General features: G+C 45.8%; 1 protein-coding gene across 2 annotated transcripts in view; it reads left to right on the forward strand.

The window, feature by feature from the left end:
* The first annotated feature begins 107 nt into the window (after positions 1-107).
* FOXK2 (forkhead box K2) overlaps positions 108-16,749 on the forward strand; it is a 66,298-nt gene continuing 49,656 nt past the window's right edge. For both annotated transcript variants that reach the window (XM_023244395.2, XR_006590036.1), the window contains exon 1: positions 108-520. In XM_023244395.2, the coding sequence (XP_023100163.1) occupies positions 108-520 (413 nt within the window). The remainder of the gene's footprint in view (positions 521-16,749) is intronic.

A 16,749-nucleotide genomic window follows, 5' to 3' on the forward strand; every position in this document is an offset into this window, starting at 1 on the left:
CCCCTCGCCGCCGCTCGTCGCTCGCCGGCCGGCGGCCTCGCGCGGCCCTCAGCTCCGTGGCGGCGGCGGCGGCGGCGGCGGAAGGCGGCCCGGGCCCTCGCAGGCCCATGGCGGCGGCCGCGGCGCTCCCGGGCGCGGGCGGGCCTCCCGCGGGCGGCGGGGCCGGGGGCGGCGGGGGCGCGGGCGGCGGGTCCCCGCCGGGCGGCTGGGCCGTGGCGCGCCTCGAGGGCCGCGAGTTCGAGTACCTGATGAAGAAGCGCTCGGTGACCATCGGGCGCAACTCGTCGCAGGGCTCGGTGGACGTGAGCATGGGCCACTCGAGCTTCATCTCGCGGCGCCACCTCGAGATCTTCACGCCCCCGGGCGGCGGCGGCCATGGCGGGGCGGCCCCGGAGCCGTCCGCGCAGCCCGGGCCCGACACCGGCGGCGACTTCTACCTGCGCTGCCTGGGCAAGAACGGCGTGTTCGTGGACGGCGTGTTCCAGAGGCGCGGGGCGCCGCCGCTGCAGCTGCCGCGCGTGTGAGTGGGCCGGGGGCGCGGGAGGGGGGGGGGCGGGACCCCCGATCCGGCGCCCCTGGCCTTGTCGGTCCTGTCCACCGGGAGGGCCCAGATCTCCACCCAGACCCGCTCCCACGGCCGGGACCCGGGCCGCGACCCACCAGGCACGACCCCGCCCCCACCCCCGCCCCCACCCGCACGGCCTCCTGCCCCCGACCGCGGACCCCCGGAGCGGTAGCCGACCGCCACCCTGCCCGAGACCCCGGCCTCACCTTCCCAGTGCGGAGGCTCGGGCGGCGGTGCACGTGGGCCGGTGCCCCCTTTCGGGAGTCCCTGGTGCGTTCTGGGGAGTTAGCGTGTGTTTTTCGTTACCGACGTGCAGGTAGTTCTCGGCACCTACGGTCAAGTCTAGTTGGTGTAACATGTGTTTTCTTAACTTAAAATCTGCGTCTTACGGCGGCGTCTCGTTCATACTTCCTTTTTGTTCTACAGGTTTTCAGTAGCGACATACTTCGGGAGTCTGTTTTGAGCTGCAAGGACTCTTTGCCCCCGCCCCCCCCCCCCATTAGTAACCCGGTAAATTGGAAACTTTTCAAGCACGATACATTTTAAATCTGTGCTCTGCGCCTTAAAATTTGGGGAAAACTGGATACTTTTAATATGACTTTGTTTTTAAGTTAGTTGATTATTTAGAAACTATTACAAGGTCACGTGGGGTGTTAGGTGAGCTTGGTGGGGAGTTGTCAGCCTGGCTACGAAACGACGTAGGTCGGTTCTCTGGTTTTATGAAGTTATCATTTACTTTGCTTGGAAAACAAGCTTGCTCTCTAGGAAATGCTAATTATTCCTCAGGGGCTCCTTTCTAGATCGTTGCAAATAGAGTCTTTGTCCACAAACTGAGAATTTTTAACTGCTTCCAGTTGCTAGAGACGCTGATTTCCTTGACGTTGGTCCGTGTGTGCTGTGCTGTTGCTTAGCCGATGGGCGTGTTTCAGAGATGGCTGTGCGTGTGTGCACGCGCGTGTGCACACTGCAGGCTGCCTGAAACCAGTGGTAGGGCCTGACAGCTGTCTTTTTTTTTTTTTTAATGTTTATTTTTTGAGGTGGGGGGGCAGACTGCAGAGGGGGCGGTGCAGAGAGAGAGGGAGACAGAATCGCAGCAGGAAGCAGGTTCCAGGCTCTGAGCTGTCAGCACAGAGCCCGAGGCGGGGCTCGAACTCGTCAACTACAAGATCGTGACCTGAGCTGACGTCGGCCGCTTAACCAACTGAGCCACGCAGGCGCCCCATGACAGCTGTCTTTTACTCTGACAGTTTGTTGTTTACAAGTAACTTGATGTCACAACAAAGGATTTTCTGTCTTTATTCCGAGGGTCTTGAGGTTTATAAGGAAAATTCTCTTATTTTCAGCCAAACCTGTTTGTGTTGGCCTGTTACATAAATATGGAAGTAAGTTGACCTTTGGCAAGGGAGCAGAAATCAGACTTTCGGAGGGCCACAGTGTGCCCAGAAGAAGGAATGAGTAAGAGAGGTTGTGCAGTGGAGGCCGAGCCCCTGACCTGCATCCCAGCTTCCAGGAGCCCTGCCCTTCTTAGGGCCCAGGAATTTTTTCACAGAAGGGATTTTGGCGTTTTCACAACGTGGAATGAGTGAACAACTTGTGGGAGCTTGTAGCACCGCCCTTTTTGTAGAGATCGTTCCTGCATCTTTGGTGTAGAGTGGTCACAGACACAGGTTAATGCAATAGACTGTGTAAAGACAGTTGGTGCTAGTTAAACGCAGATAAATTGTTTTAAGAATCTTTTTCTTGAACCTAAACTTAGTTTTATGTTACAAGTTCTTTTTAAGTTAAAAAATCAAGTTGTATAAGTTTAAAAAAATGTGTAATTTAGAGAAATTATGCAGAGATTGAAATATTCTTATTGCTTATTTCAGACTTGCCTACTGAATTGAAAATCACTACCGAGTTAAAAAAAAATATATGAAAAAAAAAATCACAATCCATGGTTGGTGTCTTATTTGAATGACCGTGATTTTAGTCCAATTCCAATTTTAGAGTGAATTTGCATTTTGTAGTTAGTGTTGAAAATTTACATGCAGAGAATTTGGGAGAGTGCATAAGTAATTTAGTCTTAAAGTATGGTTCATCATTTTATTAAAATGTCAAATAGTGTGTTAATTTAGGAGGAACAGAGACAAACGAGGACCGTGATCCAGTGTATTGGCTCTCGTGAGTATTTTAAACAGTTTGGGTAAGATCTGAACACATATGGTTTTTCCACGATGGTTGGTGAGCCCAGTGGGGACCCTTGAGTGTGTGTGGAGTGCACACACATGCCAGGGTGTGTGGTTTTCCAGCAAACAGGCGATTTCCACAAATCCTTGATTGTCAGCCAAGTATGTGGGGCTGTGGGTACAGAAATGCAAACTTTTTCCTCTCTGGGAGCATCTCACTCTCTGGAGGTGCAGGTGTTATTGATACTGGGGAGTTCTTTGGGGTGGGATCCTTGGAAGGGCCCTGGGCTACGTGTGGGGGAGGGGAAGCTCCTGAAAGTGAGCGGGTGGAGGTGGCCTTGTGGCTGTCCCTGGGCCAGCAGCCTGGTGCTGAAGAAGGTGGAATTTAGGCTGGAAGGAACCTTGGGCCTGGTTGGGGAGCATTTTCAAGGTGGTCAGTGACAGAATGAAGAATGCCCTCTTTGAGGACAGGGTCCTTATTTGTCCAGGGACCTGGTCTGAGTGGGCAGCAAATCTAGGAAGATTTGCTGGGCAGAAATGTCTGGCTGTGTTGTTGCTCTTATTGTTGCTAGGGTAGCAAACTGCACATAATTTACAAATAAAAATAAGTCTTTAACGGTTGTTAAAGTATTTTGAAACATCAAGTGAATTTGACATATTTTTTGATCAGGAAAGTCCTAGAATATCTAATAGCCGTGTGTGGACATAGAAGAAGTTGAATCTGCTATTGCCCTGAACTGTTTAACATGTGACACTGGGGCGCCTGGGTGGCGCAGACGGTTAAGCGTCCGACTTCAGCCAGGTCACGATCTCGCGGTCCGTGAGTTCGAGCCCCGCGTCAGGCTCTGGGCTGATGGCTCAGAGCCTGGAGCCTGTTTCCGATTCTGTGTCTCCATCTCTCTCTGCCCCTCCCCCGTTCATGCTCTGTCTCTCTCTGTCCCAAAAATAAATAAACGTTAAAAAAAACAACAACAACAAAAAAAACATGTGACACTATAATCGCGTTTATTTGGGAAAGTGATCCTGCTCCTGTGCTAAATTAGCTGCCAGTCTGTTAGTGATACAGCTCTGCCCCTCTTTCTTATGTGGTGTGTTTTAACCTGCAGGTTAAGTTTGGTAATGTCACATTTCAGGATTTTCTCGCTAAATCAGAGATGGCATTCTTGAGGGTTAGGACTGGAGAGGGGTGAGCAGAGAGTGGCTTCTGGAGCTTTCCAGGTGAATACTCCAAGCAAAAAACCAAAGGAACTCACAGTGACTTGGTTGTGCTCAGAAATGGAGTGGGGCGGAACCAAGGTTCCCAGAGAATATCAGTATCCAAAAGAGGGGACCAAGTGGAGCCCCGAGAGAGGGGTTGGCCCCAGGAAAAGGACAGCGACTGGGGAGCCATGGGCTTGGCCATCAGGACCTCTTGGAGGTGTGGGGCTGGGGAGTGAGGGGGGGTGAGGGTGTAAGAAGTTTGTGGGCCGGGGGCTGTTGTAAGGAGAGTGGAGGTTAAGAGTAGGCTTAGGAGGAGTGAGACCCTGTGGGTCACTCAGGCAAGTGGGTGAAAGAACCCCTGAGAGATGCAGCGAGGCCTGGTTGGCCCAGGGAGCGGACACAGACCAGGTGTGAAGGAGGATGGGGTTCCCGGAAGGAGAAGATCCACCGAGGATGTCATGTTTGAAGACCAGAGCAGACCCACTGGTGAGGTCCGTGGTGTTTTCTTGGTCCAGGGCTGCAGGGTTGGCTGAGATTCCTTCATTTTGTGACCCAAGACTGACCGGTTTCTGTAAAAAAGCTGAGAGCAGGGGTCCAAGATGGCTGGACTCCTGGACCCAGCAGCGGGTGACGTGGGGTGGTGTATACATATGTAGCAGAGGGCAGAGTGTTGCACTTTGAAAAGTGCTCAGTGTACAAGTTAATTGCTTTAAGTGACCACTATGTGCTTTTCTTTAAAAGCTATAATGTGCTTTCTTTTGCCAAATTGAGATACATTTTGTCACTGATTTGTAGATATTGGGAATACAGGGCAGCTATTTTAAAGTAGTTGTTAATTTACTAAGTTAAAAATAACCCAACAACTGGGTTAACTTCTACTTAACCTAGCATTTGGTAGTGCTTCCGATGGAAAAACTCAGTTTATTTTGATGTGTAATTAGTGGTTTAAGACGGTTTGGATTTAAAACAATTTGCATTGGTAACACATCTTGAGACACAATCCTGTGTGGCAGGACCTGGAACCTGCTGCGGTCGTATGTGTCTTATTATATTGACTGACTGCATCAGGAGACGGTGAGGGTGGGCTCTGGACTGGGCACATGGGGGCTACATTCCAGCCTTGCCACCTAACCTGTTTGAATTTTAGTTCTCGTGTGTAACATGGGATAACAACTGTCTGACGTGTGACACAGGTAGCCCTGTGTCAGTGCCCCTGCTACTACATCAGGGGCTTCCTGTCTTTTGTCCATCACAGTGTCCTGGTGTACAGGGGCCCATGAGGAGGACCTCATGTGCCAGAAAATGTGACAGGAGGGTAGAAATGTTCCCAGAGGCCAGCAGTCTTCAGTGCGCCACACACGTGAACACGCCTACGGTAAATCGCTCAAGGGCCTCTTAGAGCAGCGAGTGAAGTTTGAAGTTCCTTCAACGGGGAGAAGTTGCACCCTTCCTCCTAGCACCTAAGCATGAAAACAGGCCCATGGGGTGTGGTTGGTGTTGTCCAGCAGGCTAGGCCAGGAGAGGTGCATTGGGGGTACCTTTCCTCGTGAAACCTCCATTCTGGTTCTGTTCCATTCCAAAACATAAGCATCAACCACACACCTTTCCTGACCCCGGGGTGGGGGTGGGGGGCGGGGAGGAAAAGTGTCTTTGCCTTGGGTGCAAAGTCGGTGAAGGGAGCTAGATAAAAGTTGTGTCCTGTTTGTGATCTGATTTGAAGGATACTTGTTCATTAATGCCATTGGCCATACTGTTGTTTTTGGAAATTAAGGATGGCTTCTCTGTCTAGTTGAAGAACTTTGCAATTACAGTGCACTGTTTTTCTTTTTAAAAGTGTTTTTTGGGGGCACCTGGGTGGCTCGGTTGAGCCTCTGACTCTTGATTTCGGCTCAGGTTATGATCTCATGGTGTGTGAGATCGAGCCCTACATCAGGCTCTGGGTTGACGGTGTGGAGTCTGCTTGGGATTCTCTCTCTGCCCTTGTCTCTCTCTCAAAACAAATAATCTTTAAAAAGAAAACCCTGCTTTTTAATTTTTAATTTTTTTAAACTGCTTTTTAAAAAAAAACGTTTGAGAGGAGTGTGCGAGAGTGAGCGAGCATGAGCAAAGGAAGGGTGGAGGGAGAGCGAGAGAATCCCAAGCAGGCTCCATGCTGCCCAGCATGGGGCTTGATTCCAACATGGGGCTTGACCATGAGATTGTGACCTGAGCCGAAATCAAGAGTCGGATGCTTAATGGATTGAGCCACCCAGGCGCCCCTAAAACTGCTTTTTTATTGAAGTGTAAGGAACTACATATACTTTGAGACTTGGGCTATGGTTTCTTTCTGGGAGGCAGTGAAGACCTGAAACTGGGCTCCCCCACAGGTCTCTAGTGTCACCTGCGTGCTTTCCAGGCTGGCATTGGTGCTTAGGACCCCTTAGTAGTCAGTCATGGAGCCTGTTCTCAGGACCAGCAGGCCAGACAGAGCCCCCTTGCACTGTCACGCTGAGGGAAGCAAAAATGTTCCCTCCTCATCATCTTGTGCTGTGACTCCTGTCGCTCAAGTGGCCTTCCATGGTGTGGGGACTGGGTCCTGCGTGTGTGTGCGTCCCCTGGAAATGGCACAGAGCTGTCCTCACTTGATATGTATCCAGAATACGTGTACACATCGAGTGCTGATTTGGGGTGTTGCTGTTATGTGAACGTTCTCAAGTGCTGATCCCCCATCTAGTGCTGGGGTTCCAGTCAGACGTGATTCCCCCAATTACCAGTGGCTCCCATCTAGATCCACAGTTGCAGAAGCTCAGCATAACTTCATGCATAATTAGGGGAAACAGTCCAGAAGATGAGGCTGTTATAGTAACAGCAGATTTTTCCATTGTGAAAATGCAACAATTCTTGCTTTGCTGAGGAGAAAGGGGTTTTTTTTGAAAATGTAGAAAAGACGGTTTCTAAAATAAGGGAGCTTTTAATGAAAGCAATTAACATCTTGGATAGTATTCTTATCTGTTTAACATTTCTGCATAGCTCATGTTTTCTTTTAGGTTTGGGTTTTGGAGCGGTTTACGATATCTGAAATAACATAATATAGCAAGTCAGCTCCCACACTTCTGGTCCCAGTTCTTGATGAGGATTTTGTGAACAGGCTGAGGAAACCATACACTAGGGCTTGCTTGTTGAAGGCGCGCACCGCCATTTCTGTGATTTGAAGCAGTTTGAGTGCCACAAGGTGCTACTGCTGTCATCCCGGGAAGCGCCCACAGGGGGAGATTGGGAAGCACTTTTCTAGAAAGTGGCCTTTCCTCTGTGCGGCACCAGTTTTTAGAGTGTATGTTTGACGCTCTGTTGAGAATTCCATTTTGCTGCAGTTTGTCATTTGTGACAGAATCGTGTATCTTATCCACTGAAAGGTATCAATACGACAGTGGTTCTTACCAGGGTCTCCTCCCTGCTCCCAGGGATATTTGGTGATATCTGGAGACATGTTCGGTTGGTGCAACTGCCCGGGCGGTGGGGGTGGGGGGGTGGGGGGGTGGGGTGCTTCTGGCCAGGGACGTTGCTAAAAATCTTACAATGCTCAGGATACACAGTCCCCCTACAACAGATAGTGATCCAACCCCAAATGTCGGTAGTGGGTAGTGGGGAGGGAGCCCCCCCCCCCAGCACAGTCATATGGCAGTTGATAACAACAGTTGGTTGTTGGTGCTACCTTGAGTGAATCTTAGTAACTTTTTACAATATAGCACCTGTTTAGAATCTTTAAGCTACCAAAGCATTTGTTTCAAATTCAGTGGCAGACACTTTTCTAAAAGTTTCTTTTTAGTGTTTATTTTTGAGAGAAGGGGGGTGGGGAAGGGGAAAGAGAGAGAGAGCCTGATACGGGGCTCAAACCCACAAACTGTGAGATCATGACCCGAGCTGAAATGAAAGTCAGGCGCTTAATGGATTAAGCCACCCAGGTGCTTCGGCACCTTTCTAAAATGAAGCCTGTGATCAAAAAGAATGAAGTCTCACCATTTGCAACAGAGTGATGGAATCTAGAATGTATTATGCTAAGTGAAATAAGTCAGATAAAGACAAATAGTATATGATTTCACTCGTGGAATTTAAGAAACAAGAAGATGAATATAGGGGAAGGGAAGGAAGAATAAAACTAGGGAGGCAAACCATAAGAGACTCTTAAATACAGAGAACAGGGGCGCCTGGGTGGCTCAGTCTCTTGGGTGTCCCACTCTTGATTTCAACTCAGGTCATGATCTTGAGGTTCTTGGATTTGAGGACCATGCCGGGCTCTGCGCTGACAGCGCGGAGCCTTCTTGGGATGATCTCTCTCCCTCCCTTTCTGCCCTTCCCCCCACCCCCACACCCACCTTCTCTCTCTCTCTCTCTCTCTCTCTCTCTCTCAAAATAAATAAACTTGAAAAAACAGAACAAACTGAGGGTTGCTGGAGGGGAGGGGGGATGGGCACTAAGGAGGGCACTTGTTGGGATGAGCACTGGGTGTCGTATGTAAGTGATGAATCGCTGGGGTCTGCTCCGGAAACCAGTGCTACACTGTACATTAACTAACTTGAACTTAAATAAATAAGTAAGTAAGTAAGTAAGTAAGTAAGTAAATAAAAAATGAAGCCTGAGGTGGAGAGACCAGGTGTGGAATGACTCCCTTTGCAGTTTTGGAAGGACACTCACAGAACACCTTCATAATTACCTAGCTTGTAAGATTGGTCTTATCACTTTAAAGAGTAACCCAACATTCTCCCTCTTGGTATATTTACTGTCAGGCATATCTTTTGGGTTTAGTTAGATAGTTAAATTATTCTGAAAACATTTGCAGTCAATGGGGTGGGGGAGGCACTGAATTGTTTTGGCAGAGTTGTTTTTTTTTTTTTTTTTTTTTTGGTCTTGGTTCTCCTGAAAAATGAACTGATTATGTCAGGGAGTGTGACATTAGTGTCACAACCGTATTACGAAAGACTGCTGTCAGATGCCATTTTCTCATGGTATTTTGGCATAATAATTGGCAGTTTGAAATTCATCTTCTGATTTTTACTTGAACAGATGGGATACAAAAAGCCCTAAGCAAGTAAGTTGGACACTTACTGTTAGTAATGCTTTGGGTGTATAGGTGATGTTTTAACAATACTGTATTTTTGCCAGGGTCCACTGCTTTTGCTGCAAACATTTTCACCACAAAACTAATTGACTGTAAGGCCATTTTGCTGTAAAAGATAAAATTGTGGAAAATAGGGACATTTATTAAAAGGGACTCAATGAAACATGCAAAACGAAAAACAAAATTAAAAAGACTTTATTGTTGAGAAGACTGGTTGAGTATCTCTCAGCTCCTGGTGTCCAGTAGGTACTAGGGCAGTCTTAGATCCCTTCTCTGTTCTGTGGAGGGTAACTTTCCAGGGTCTTCATCTAAGAGCCACATCTCAGAGGTCGCTTGTTATTTCCCTCTGTGTGTTTCTCTCCACAGACCTCTCCGGGAAGAAAGGAAAGATTGAGGAGAGCAAAGTCTTAGTAATGCAGGCGCCCATAAATGTGCGTCCACCAGGCTACCAGAACAGTGTCATAGCTTGGACAGGGGAGGTGACGGCCACCTCCACATGTGATCAGGCTGTTTAATCTCTCAACCTCAGGAACCTCTTTTATAAACACGGATATTATTGAATTGACCTCATGGGGTTGTTGTGTGGATTGCCTTTGCCTGATACAGGAAGATTGCTGAGTAAATATTAATATTTTTTAAAGAAAAAATTCAAATGTCTGAAGTATTTTGATAGGGGAGTTTAATCCATTTACATTTGAAGTAATTATTGGTAAGGAAAGACTTCTGCTATTTTGCTATTTTTCTTTATGTCTCATAGCTTTGTTACCCCTCATTTTCTTCCTCACTGCCTGATTCTGTTTAGTTGATTCTTTCTTTCTTCTTTCTCTTTTTTTCTTTTTCTTTCTTTCTTTCTTTCTTTCTTTCTTTCTTTCTTTCTTTCTTTCTTTCTTTCTTTCTTTCTTTCTCTTTCTCTTTCTCTTTCTCTTTCTCTTTCTCTTTCTCTTTCTCTCTTTCTTTCTCTTTCTCTCTCTTTTCTTTTCTTTTCTTTTCTTTTCTTTTCTTTTCTTTTCTTTCTGTAGTAAACTCTTGTGATTCTCTTCTCATTTCCTTTTGTGTATATTTTTAAGATACGTTCTTTGTGGTTACCATGGGGATTATGTTTAACATCCTTAGTTTAAAGCCATCTATTTTCAATTGATATCAACCTCAAAAACTCTTCTCTTATAATATCTCCTTTCTGTTTCCTTTTATGTTGTCACAGATTACATCTTTATACATTGTATGCCAAATAACGTACTTATTTCTTTTTAATGTTTATTTTGTTTTTGAGAGAGAGAGAGAGAGAGAGAGCGCGCGCACATGCAAGTGGGTGAGGGGGGACAGAGGATCCGAAGCAGGCTCTGTATTGACAGCAGTGAGCCCGATGTTGGGCTCAAACTCACAAACCACAAGATCACGACCTGAGCTGAAGTCAGGTGCTCACCTGACTGAGCCATCCAGATGCCCCCCTCCAATAACATATTTACAGTTTATTTGTGCGTTTGTATTTTGAATCCTGTAGGAAGTAAAAAGTGGAATTACAAACCAAAATTACAGTAATACTAACTTTCTATTTTCTCATGTATTTACCTTCACTAGAGATCTTTATTTCTTCATATGGTTTTAAGTGACTGTTTAGTGATCTTCCATTTCTACTTGGAGGACTCCCTTTAGCCTTTCTTCTAGAGTATGTCTAATGTTAATGAACTCCCTCAATTTTTGTTTATTAAGGGATATCTTAATTTCTCTCCTATTTTTGAAGGACATTTTTGCCAGATCAAATTCTCAGCCCACAGTTTTAATATTTTAGTTTTATTTTTTTGGCATTTTAATTATCTCACTGTCTTCTGGCCTTCATGGTTTCTGATGAGAAATCAGTCATTAACCTTTTTGAGTCCTTGTATGTGACGAGTCACTTCTCTCGCTACGTTCACGATTCTTTGTCTTTCGATGGTTAATTGTAATGTCTTGATGTGGATCCTTTGAATTTACCTTAGCTGGAATTTGTGGAGTTTCTTGAATTTGTAGGTTTATGTCTTTCATTGGATTTAAGATGTTTTTGGCCATTGTTTTTTCAAGGTTTCTTTCTACCTCTTTTTTTGGGAGGGGGGACTCCCATAATGTGTATGTGGTCTACTTATTGATGTCCCATGAGTACTTTAAGGCTCTTTTCACTCTTCTTTTTCCTTTCTGCTCCTCAGACTTGATCATTTCAGTTGTCCTGTCTTTAAGGTTGTGGATTTTTTGTTCTGTCTGCTCAAACTTGCTGCTGGACTCCTATGTAAAATTTTCATTTCAGTTACAGTACTTTGCAACTTCAAGATTTCTGTTTCATTCCTTCTTGTAATTTCTTTTTGTTGCTATTCCTGTTTTGTTCGTATGTAATTTTCCTGATTTCCTTTAGTTTGTATTTTCATTTAGTTATTTGAGCATATAAAATGGTGGTGGTTTTCTTAAAACGCTTTTTTTTTTTTTTTTAAGATTTTATTTTTAAGTAATCTCTATACCCAAAGTGGGGCTGGAATTCACAATCCTGAGCTCAAGAGTCGCATGCCAGGTGCCCCTAACATGGTTGTTTTAACGTTTGTCTAGGAGGGCCTATGTCTCACCTTCTTCAGAGATGGTTTCTGTTTATTTTGTTGCTTTGACTGAGTCATGCTTTCCTGATTCTTTGTGTGCCTTCTGATTTTGTTGAAAATTGGACATTTGGCTATTATAATGTAATAACTTTGGAAATCATACTCTCCTCCTTTCCTAATGTTTGTTTTTATTTGTTGAAGGTTGTAGGAGGTCTCTGTACCTAGTGACTTACCTGAACTATTATTGCCAAAGACCATATTCCTTGACAATGTAGTTCCTGAAGTCTTGTTTCATTTCTTGTGTTGAGCTGGTGTTTCGACAGAGATTTCCTGAACACCAGCAGCTCTCCTATCTCCCATTCTTTGGAAATTGGCTCTGTGCCTGGGCCCTCCTTCAGCTCTTGATCAGGCTTGTACTGTGCCCGGGGATCAGGCCATGGTGAAAACCCAGGGTCTTCTCAGCTCTTTATAAGCATGCATCTTGCCCTGGACATGTGTGTGGTACTCTGAAGTTGCTAGTAAGACCTGTTACTTTTGAATGTCCTAATTTCCCGGAGAAACTCTCCCCAGCTTTTGCCTTAGGCAGCGTACTGTATGTTTAGACTGTAATCTTTTGCCACAGGTTCTGAAGGGTTTTACTCAACTTGCAGTGCTTTCAAGCTTTTTCAGCCTGAGTTCTGAGTTAAATGAAACACCAGAGGAGTGCCTGTGTCAGCCCTTCAGGTGGCTTGCGACAGGTTAGAGTAGATCTACACAGTGAACAAGGTCTGCTCTGTTCCCTAGAGCCAGGAAAACAGCCCCACACCGCAGCCCAGGCTGCCACCACTTCAAGACCATGTTTGCTTTAAGACATTACTTTAAGACCTTTTATGCTCTAAGAAAGACATGCGAGCTTGGAGCCCAAGGCCTGCTGCTCCTCTGCCAGACGGGATGGGCAGGAGCGGCAGAATCTCACCCGCCCACCGTTCGCCGAGCCTCTTTCCTGATTCAGCACTTGGTGGTTCCCAGACTTCTAACTGCCTTGCAGAGTTGTCACAAATTGGTTCTGACAGTTTCTGCTTGTTTTCCAGTGTGCCTGTGTGTGTGTGTGTGGGGGGGGGGGTGGGTGGTGGTGGTGGTGGTGGTGGTGGTGGTGGGGTGGGGGTGAATGAGAGTTTGGAGCTTCTCACTGAGCTGTTTTGCTGATGTCACTCAGAAGTGGTCAGTACTTTTGAGTGGAAATTTTATTTCTTTTAATGCTCATTTTATTTCTCATTTTGCACTGAGTATAAAATAGTGGAGTTCTTTTCCCTGGATTTAGTATTGTGACATTTGAGTTATCCCATTTTTATTCTTCTAAATTTTTAATTTTTTTTTTTTTTAATTTTAGAGAGTACAAGCAGGGGGAGAGGCACAGGGAGAGTGAGAGAGAGACTGTCAGCTCAGAGCCTGGCGTGGGGCTCTATCCTACGACTGTGGGATCATGACCTGAGCTGAAATCAAGAGTTGGACTCTTAACTGATTGAACCAGGGGCGCTTGGGTGGCTCAGTCAGTTAAGTGTCCGAATTTGGCTCAGGTCATGATCTTGTTGTGGTTTGTGAGTTTGAGCCCCGCATCAGGCTCCACATGGACAGTGCTCCATTGCTTGGGATCCTCTCCCTCTGCCCCTCCCTCACTTGTTCTCTCTCTCTCTCTCTCTCTCTCTCTCTCTCTCTCAAGATAAATAAACATTAAAAAAAAAATTGAATGCAGATTCAGGGGTGCCTGGACGGCTCCAGTCAGTAGAGCATGTGACTCTTAGTCTCAGGGTCGTGAGTTCAAGTCCCATGTTGGGTGTGGAGCCTACTTACAATAAAAAATTTTTAGGGACACCTGGGTGGCTCAGTCGGTTAAGCGTCTGACTTCGGCTCAGGTCATGATCTCAACGGTTCGTGAGTTCGAGCCCCGCGTCAGGCTCTGTGCTGACAGCTCAGACCCTGCAGCCTGCTTCAGATTCTGTGTCTCCCTCTCTCTCTCTGCCCCTCCCCTGCTTGTGCTCTGTCTGTCTGTCTCTCTCTCTCAAAAATAAATAAACATTAAAAATATTTAATTGACCAAAACACCCAGGCACCCCATTATCCCATTTTGAAAAAGTGAAATAGAGTATGACAAAATTTCTAAATTACCTTGAGTGCAAAATAACATATGAAAATCAGACCTTTTTTTTTTTTTTTTAATTATTTTTATTTTTTGAGAGAGAGAACATGTACGAGCATGTACAAGCAGGGAAGAGCAGAAGGAGAGGGAGGGAGAGAATCTCAGGCAGGCTCCAGGCTCAGTGCAAAGCCCACCACCACGGGGCTCACAGCCATGAATGAGGTCGTGACCTGAGCCGAAATCAAGAGTCGGCTGCTTAACTGACTAAGCCACCCAGGTGCACCTAGACTGTCCCTCTTAGTAAGTCTATCTTGGCTGTTAGTAATTTGTTAGGGTCTATACTTTGAATCAGAAGTATGAAATTCTTCAGTGGTCTTAAACGGTTGATATGTTGGTTTCATTTTCTTTAAAGTCCCTCAAAAAAAAGCTGAGACCATAATAGTGATTTTTGTTAATGTTTCTTAATAACCTGCAGTCTTAGGAAGGATGTTTTGCTTTAACATAAAGGAAGGAATAATTTTGCATTTAAGTTATTACAATGTTTTAAAACGTTGCCATGTTTGTAGCCCATCAGCAGGGGTGGTGGAATTCTTACCTGTGGGTGGTGACGAGGACAGGACAGCAGCTGCCTGAAGGCACACTGGCTTGCCAGCACCTGCTCTCGTTTGCTCTGTGAATTCTGTGGAATTGATTCTTATCCCTATTTTAGGGGGGAGTGGAGGCTTGGAGGGTGTTAACCCAAAGGTGCATAGTTTAGAAATGCTAGATTCAAACCTACGTCCAGGTTTTTTGCCAGCGTTTTTAATCACTAAGCTCTACTCAAAGCCAAGAAACAGCCATTAACTAGAAAATCTGCAAGATAAACTAAAATAGGTTTTTATTTTTATTTTTTAAGTTTATTTATTGGGGGGGGGGTAGAGAGAGGGAGAGAGAGAATCCCAAGCAGACTCCATGCTGTCAGCATGGAGCCTGATGCAGGGCTTGATCTCACAAACCGTGAGATCGTGACCAGAGCCAAAGTTGGACATTTAACCAACTGAGCCACCCCGGCGCCCCATGAAATAGGTTTTTAAATTACATTGGTTTATCTACTCTTTTTTTGACAGTTAGGTTACGTAAGTTATGCTCAAAGAAATACCATATAGCCATTAAAGTGTATTTATTCATTTACAAGTTCCCATATTTAGCAGGAAAAGTTAACAGTGCTTGTGGAGGAATTCTGGTTAGAAATGTGAGTGCATGCATGTGGTATACATTTAAAACACCACGAAGATGACAAGAATGCATGTCTCCAAAGGGGCATTATGGGCTGCCGTTTCTGTTTTCTTGTCTTAAAAAATTGCTATAATGAGCATGTATTTCTGTTTAATAAGAAAATGTTACGTTTAAAAGTTGACTGCTCAAGGGGTACCTGGGTGGCTCAGCCAGTTGAGCCTCCGACTTCAGCTCAGGTCACGATCTCACGGCTCGTGAGTTCGAGCCCCACATTGGGCTTTCTGTTGTCCGCACAAAGCCTGCTTCGGGTCCTCTGTCCTCCCCCCTCTCTGCCCCTCCCCTGCTCATGCTGTCTGTCTGTCTCTCTCTCTCTCAAAAATAAGTAAACATTAAAAAAAAAGTTGACTGCTCTGATTTCGGTTAATCTGCTTTTAGGCACGCATACTAGTAGTAAAGTGTATTCCATATGGCTTCTAGACCCAGTGTAATTGCTTTGCAACTGTGAGAACAGCCTGAGTATGTCATATATGATGATATGGGTGGATGTTTTTCTTATTTTGTACTATTCTTTTGACATGGGAGAATATTTAGTCCTGTCTGAAATGCTATGTGTGTGTTGTTCCTAGAATAGGCTGTGTCTGCGTACTGTGGCAACCGCCCATCAATAGATAACGTCACTGCTTGTCAGCTCTCAGGAGTGACTATTTTAAAAATAATCACCAGTTCTCAAAAATCTGAGGTTTGCCCTCCTTCTAAAGGAGGAATAAGAAGTAATGTGGAATCAGTTAGTGGTGTGAATGCTGCATGACCCCCACACGTCAAGGTTTCTGTGTTTTGAGTTTCCCTCATAGGGCAGTGTAATAAGAATTTTATTTTTTATTTCTCTGGCTTTTTTTTTTTGTTTGTTTAACAAAGGATTCTGAGTTGAAAGGGTCCTTTTTTAAAAAAACCTTTTTTAATGTTTATTTGCTTTTAATGTTTGTTTATTTTTGAGACAGAGACAGAGCATGAACGGGGGAGGGTCAGAGAGAGAGGGAGACACAGAATCTGAAACAGGCTCCAGGCTCTGAGCTGTCAGCACAGAGCCTGATGCGGGGCTCGAACTCACGGACCGTGAGATCGTGACCTGAGCGAAGTTGGACGCTCAACCGACTGAACCACACAGGCGCCCCAATGTTTATTTGCTTTTGAGAGAGATAGAGAGTGAGCAGGGGAGGGGCAGAGAGAGAGGAGACACAGAATCCGAAGCATGCTCCAGGCTCCGAGCTGTCAGCACAGAGCCCAACGCGGGGCTTGAACTCACAAACCGTGAGATCATGACCTGAGCCGAAGTCGGACGTTTAACTGACTGAGCCACCCAGGTGCCCTTCTGGCTTTCTGATTAGCAAAGAAAATGGAATTCGTGAAAACTAAGTTGTGTAGTTATTGGGTTTATGTTAAAGTTTTTATCTGTGGACATGGGCAAAGACAACTTCTCCTTTTTATTTTTGAAAAAAAGAGGAGTTGCCTCTCCTAATTATGTGCCATACCATCCTTTCTGTCGTTGGCTTGCATGCTCTGGACAGTTCAAGGTCATGCTTCTCCTGCCTTGTAGTAATGTGCTCTTTTGTTTTGGATGTCTGGGCACCTGTCCTTGCTCTGGTTGGGATGGCCCCAAGGGTCTTTGGACTGAGGCAGCGGCAGGGTTGCATGGCACCTCCCTTGTTTAGAGGTCAGTACTTTATAATACAAACATCGTTCCTTTCTGATCTCCGATCTCTCCTTCAATTGAGCAAGAATTCATGAGGAAACTGCCTTCTCTAGTGGAGTGTTTGCTGGTTCATGCACAGCTC

Source organism: Felis catus, chromosome E1 (genome assembly GCF_018350175.1).
Source record: "Felis catus isolate Fca126 chromosome E1, F.catus_Fca126_mat1.0, whole genome shotgun sequence".
Taxonomy (NCBI): Eukaryota; Metazoa; Chordata; class Mammalia; order Carnivora; family Felidae; genus Felis; species Felis catus.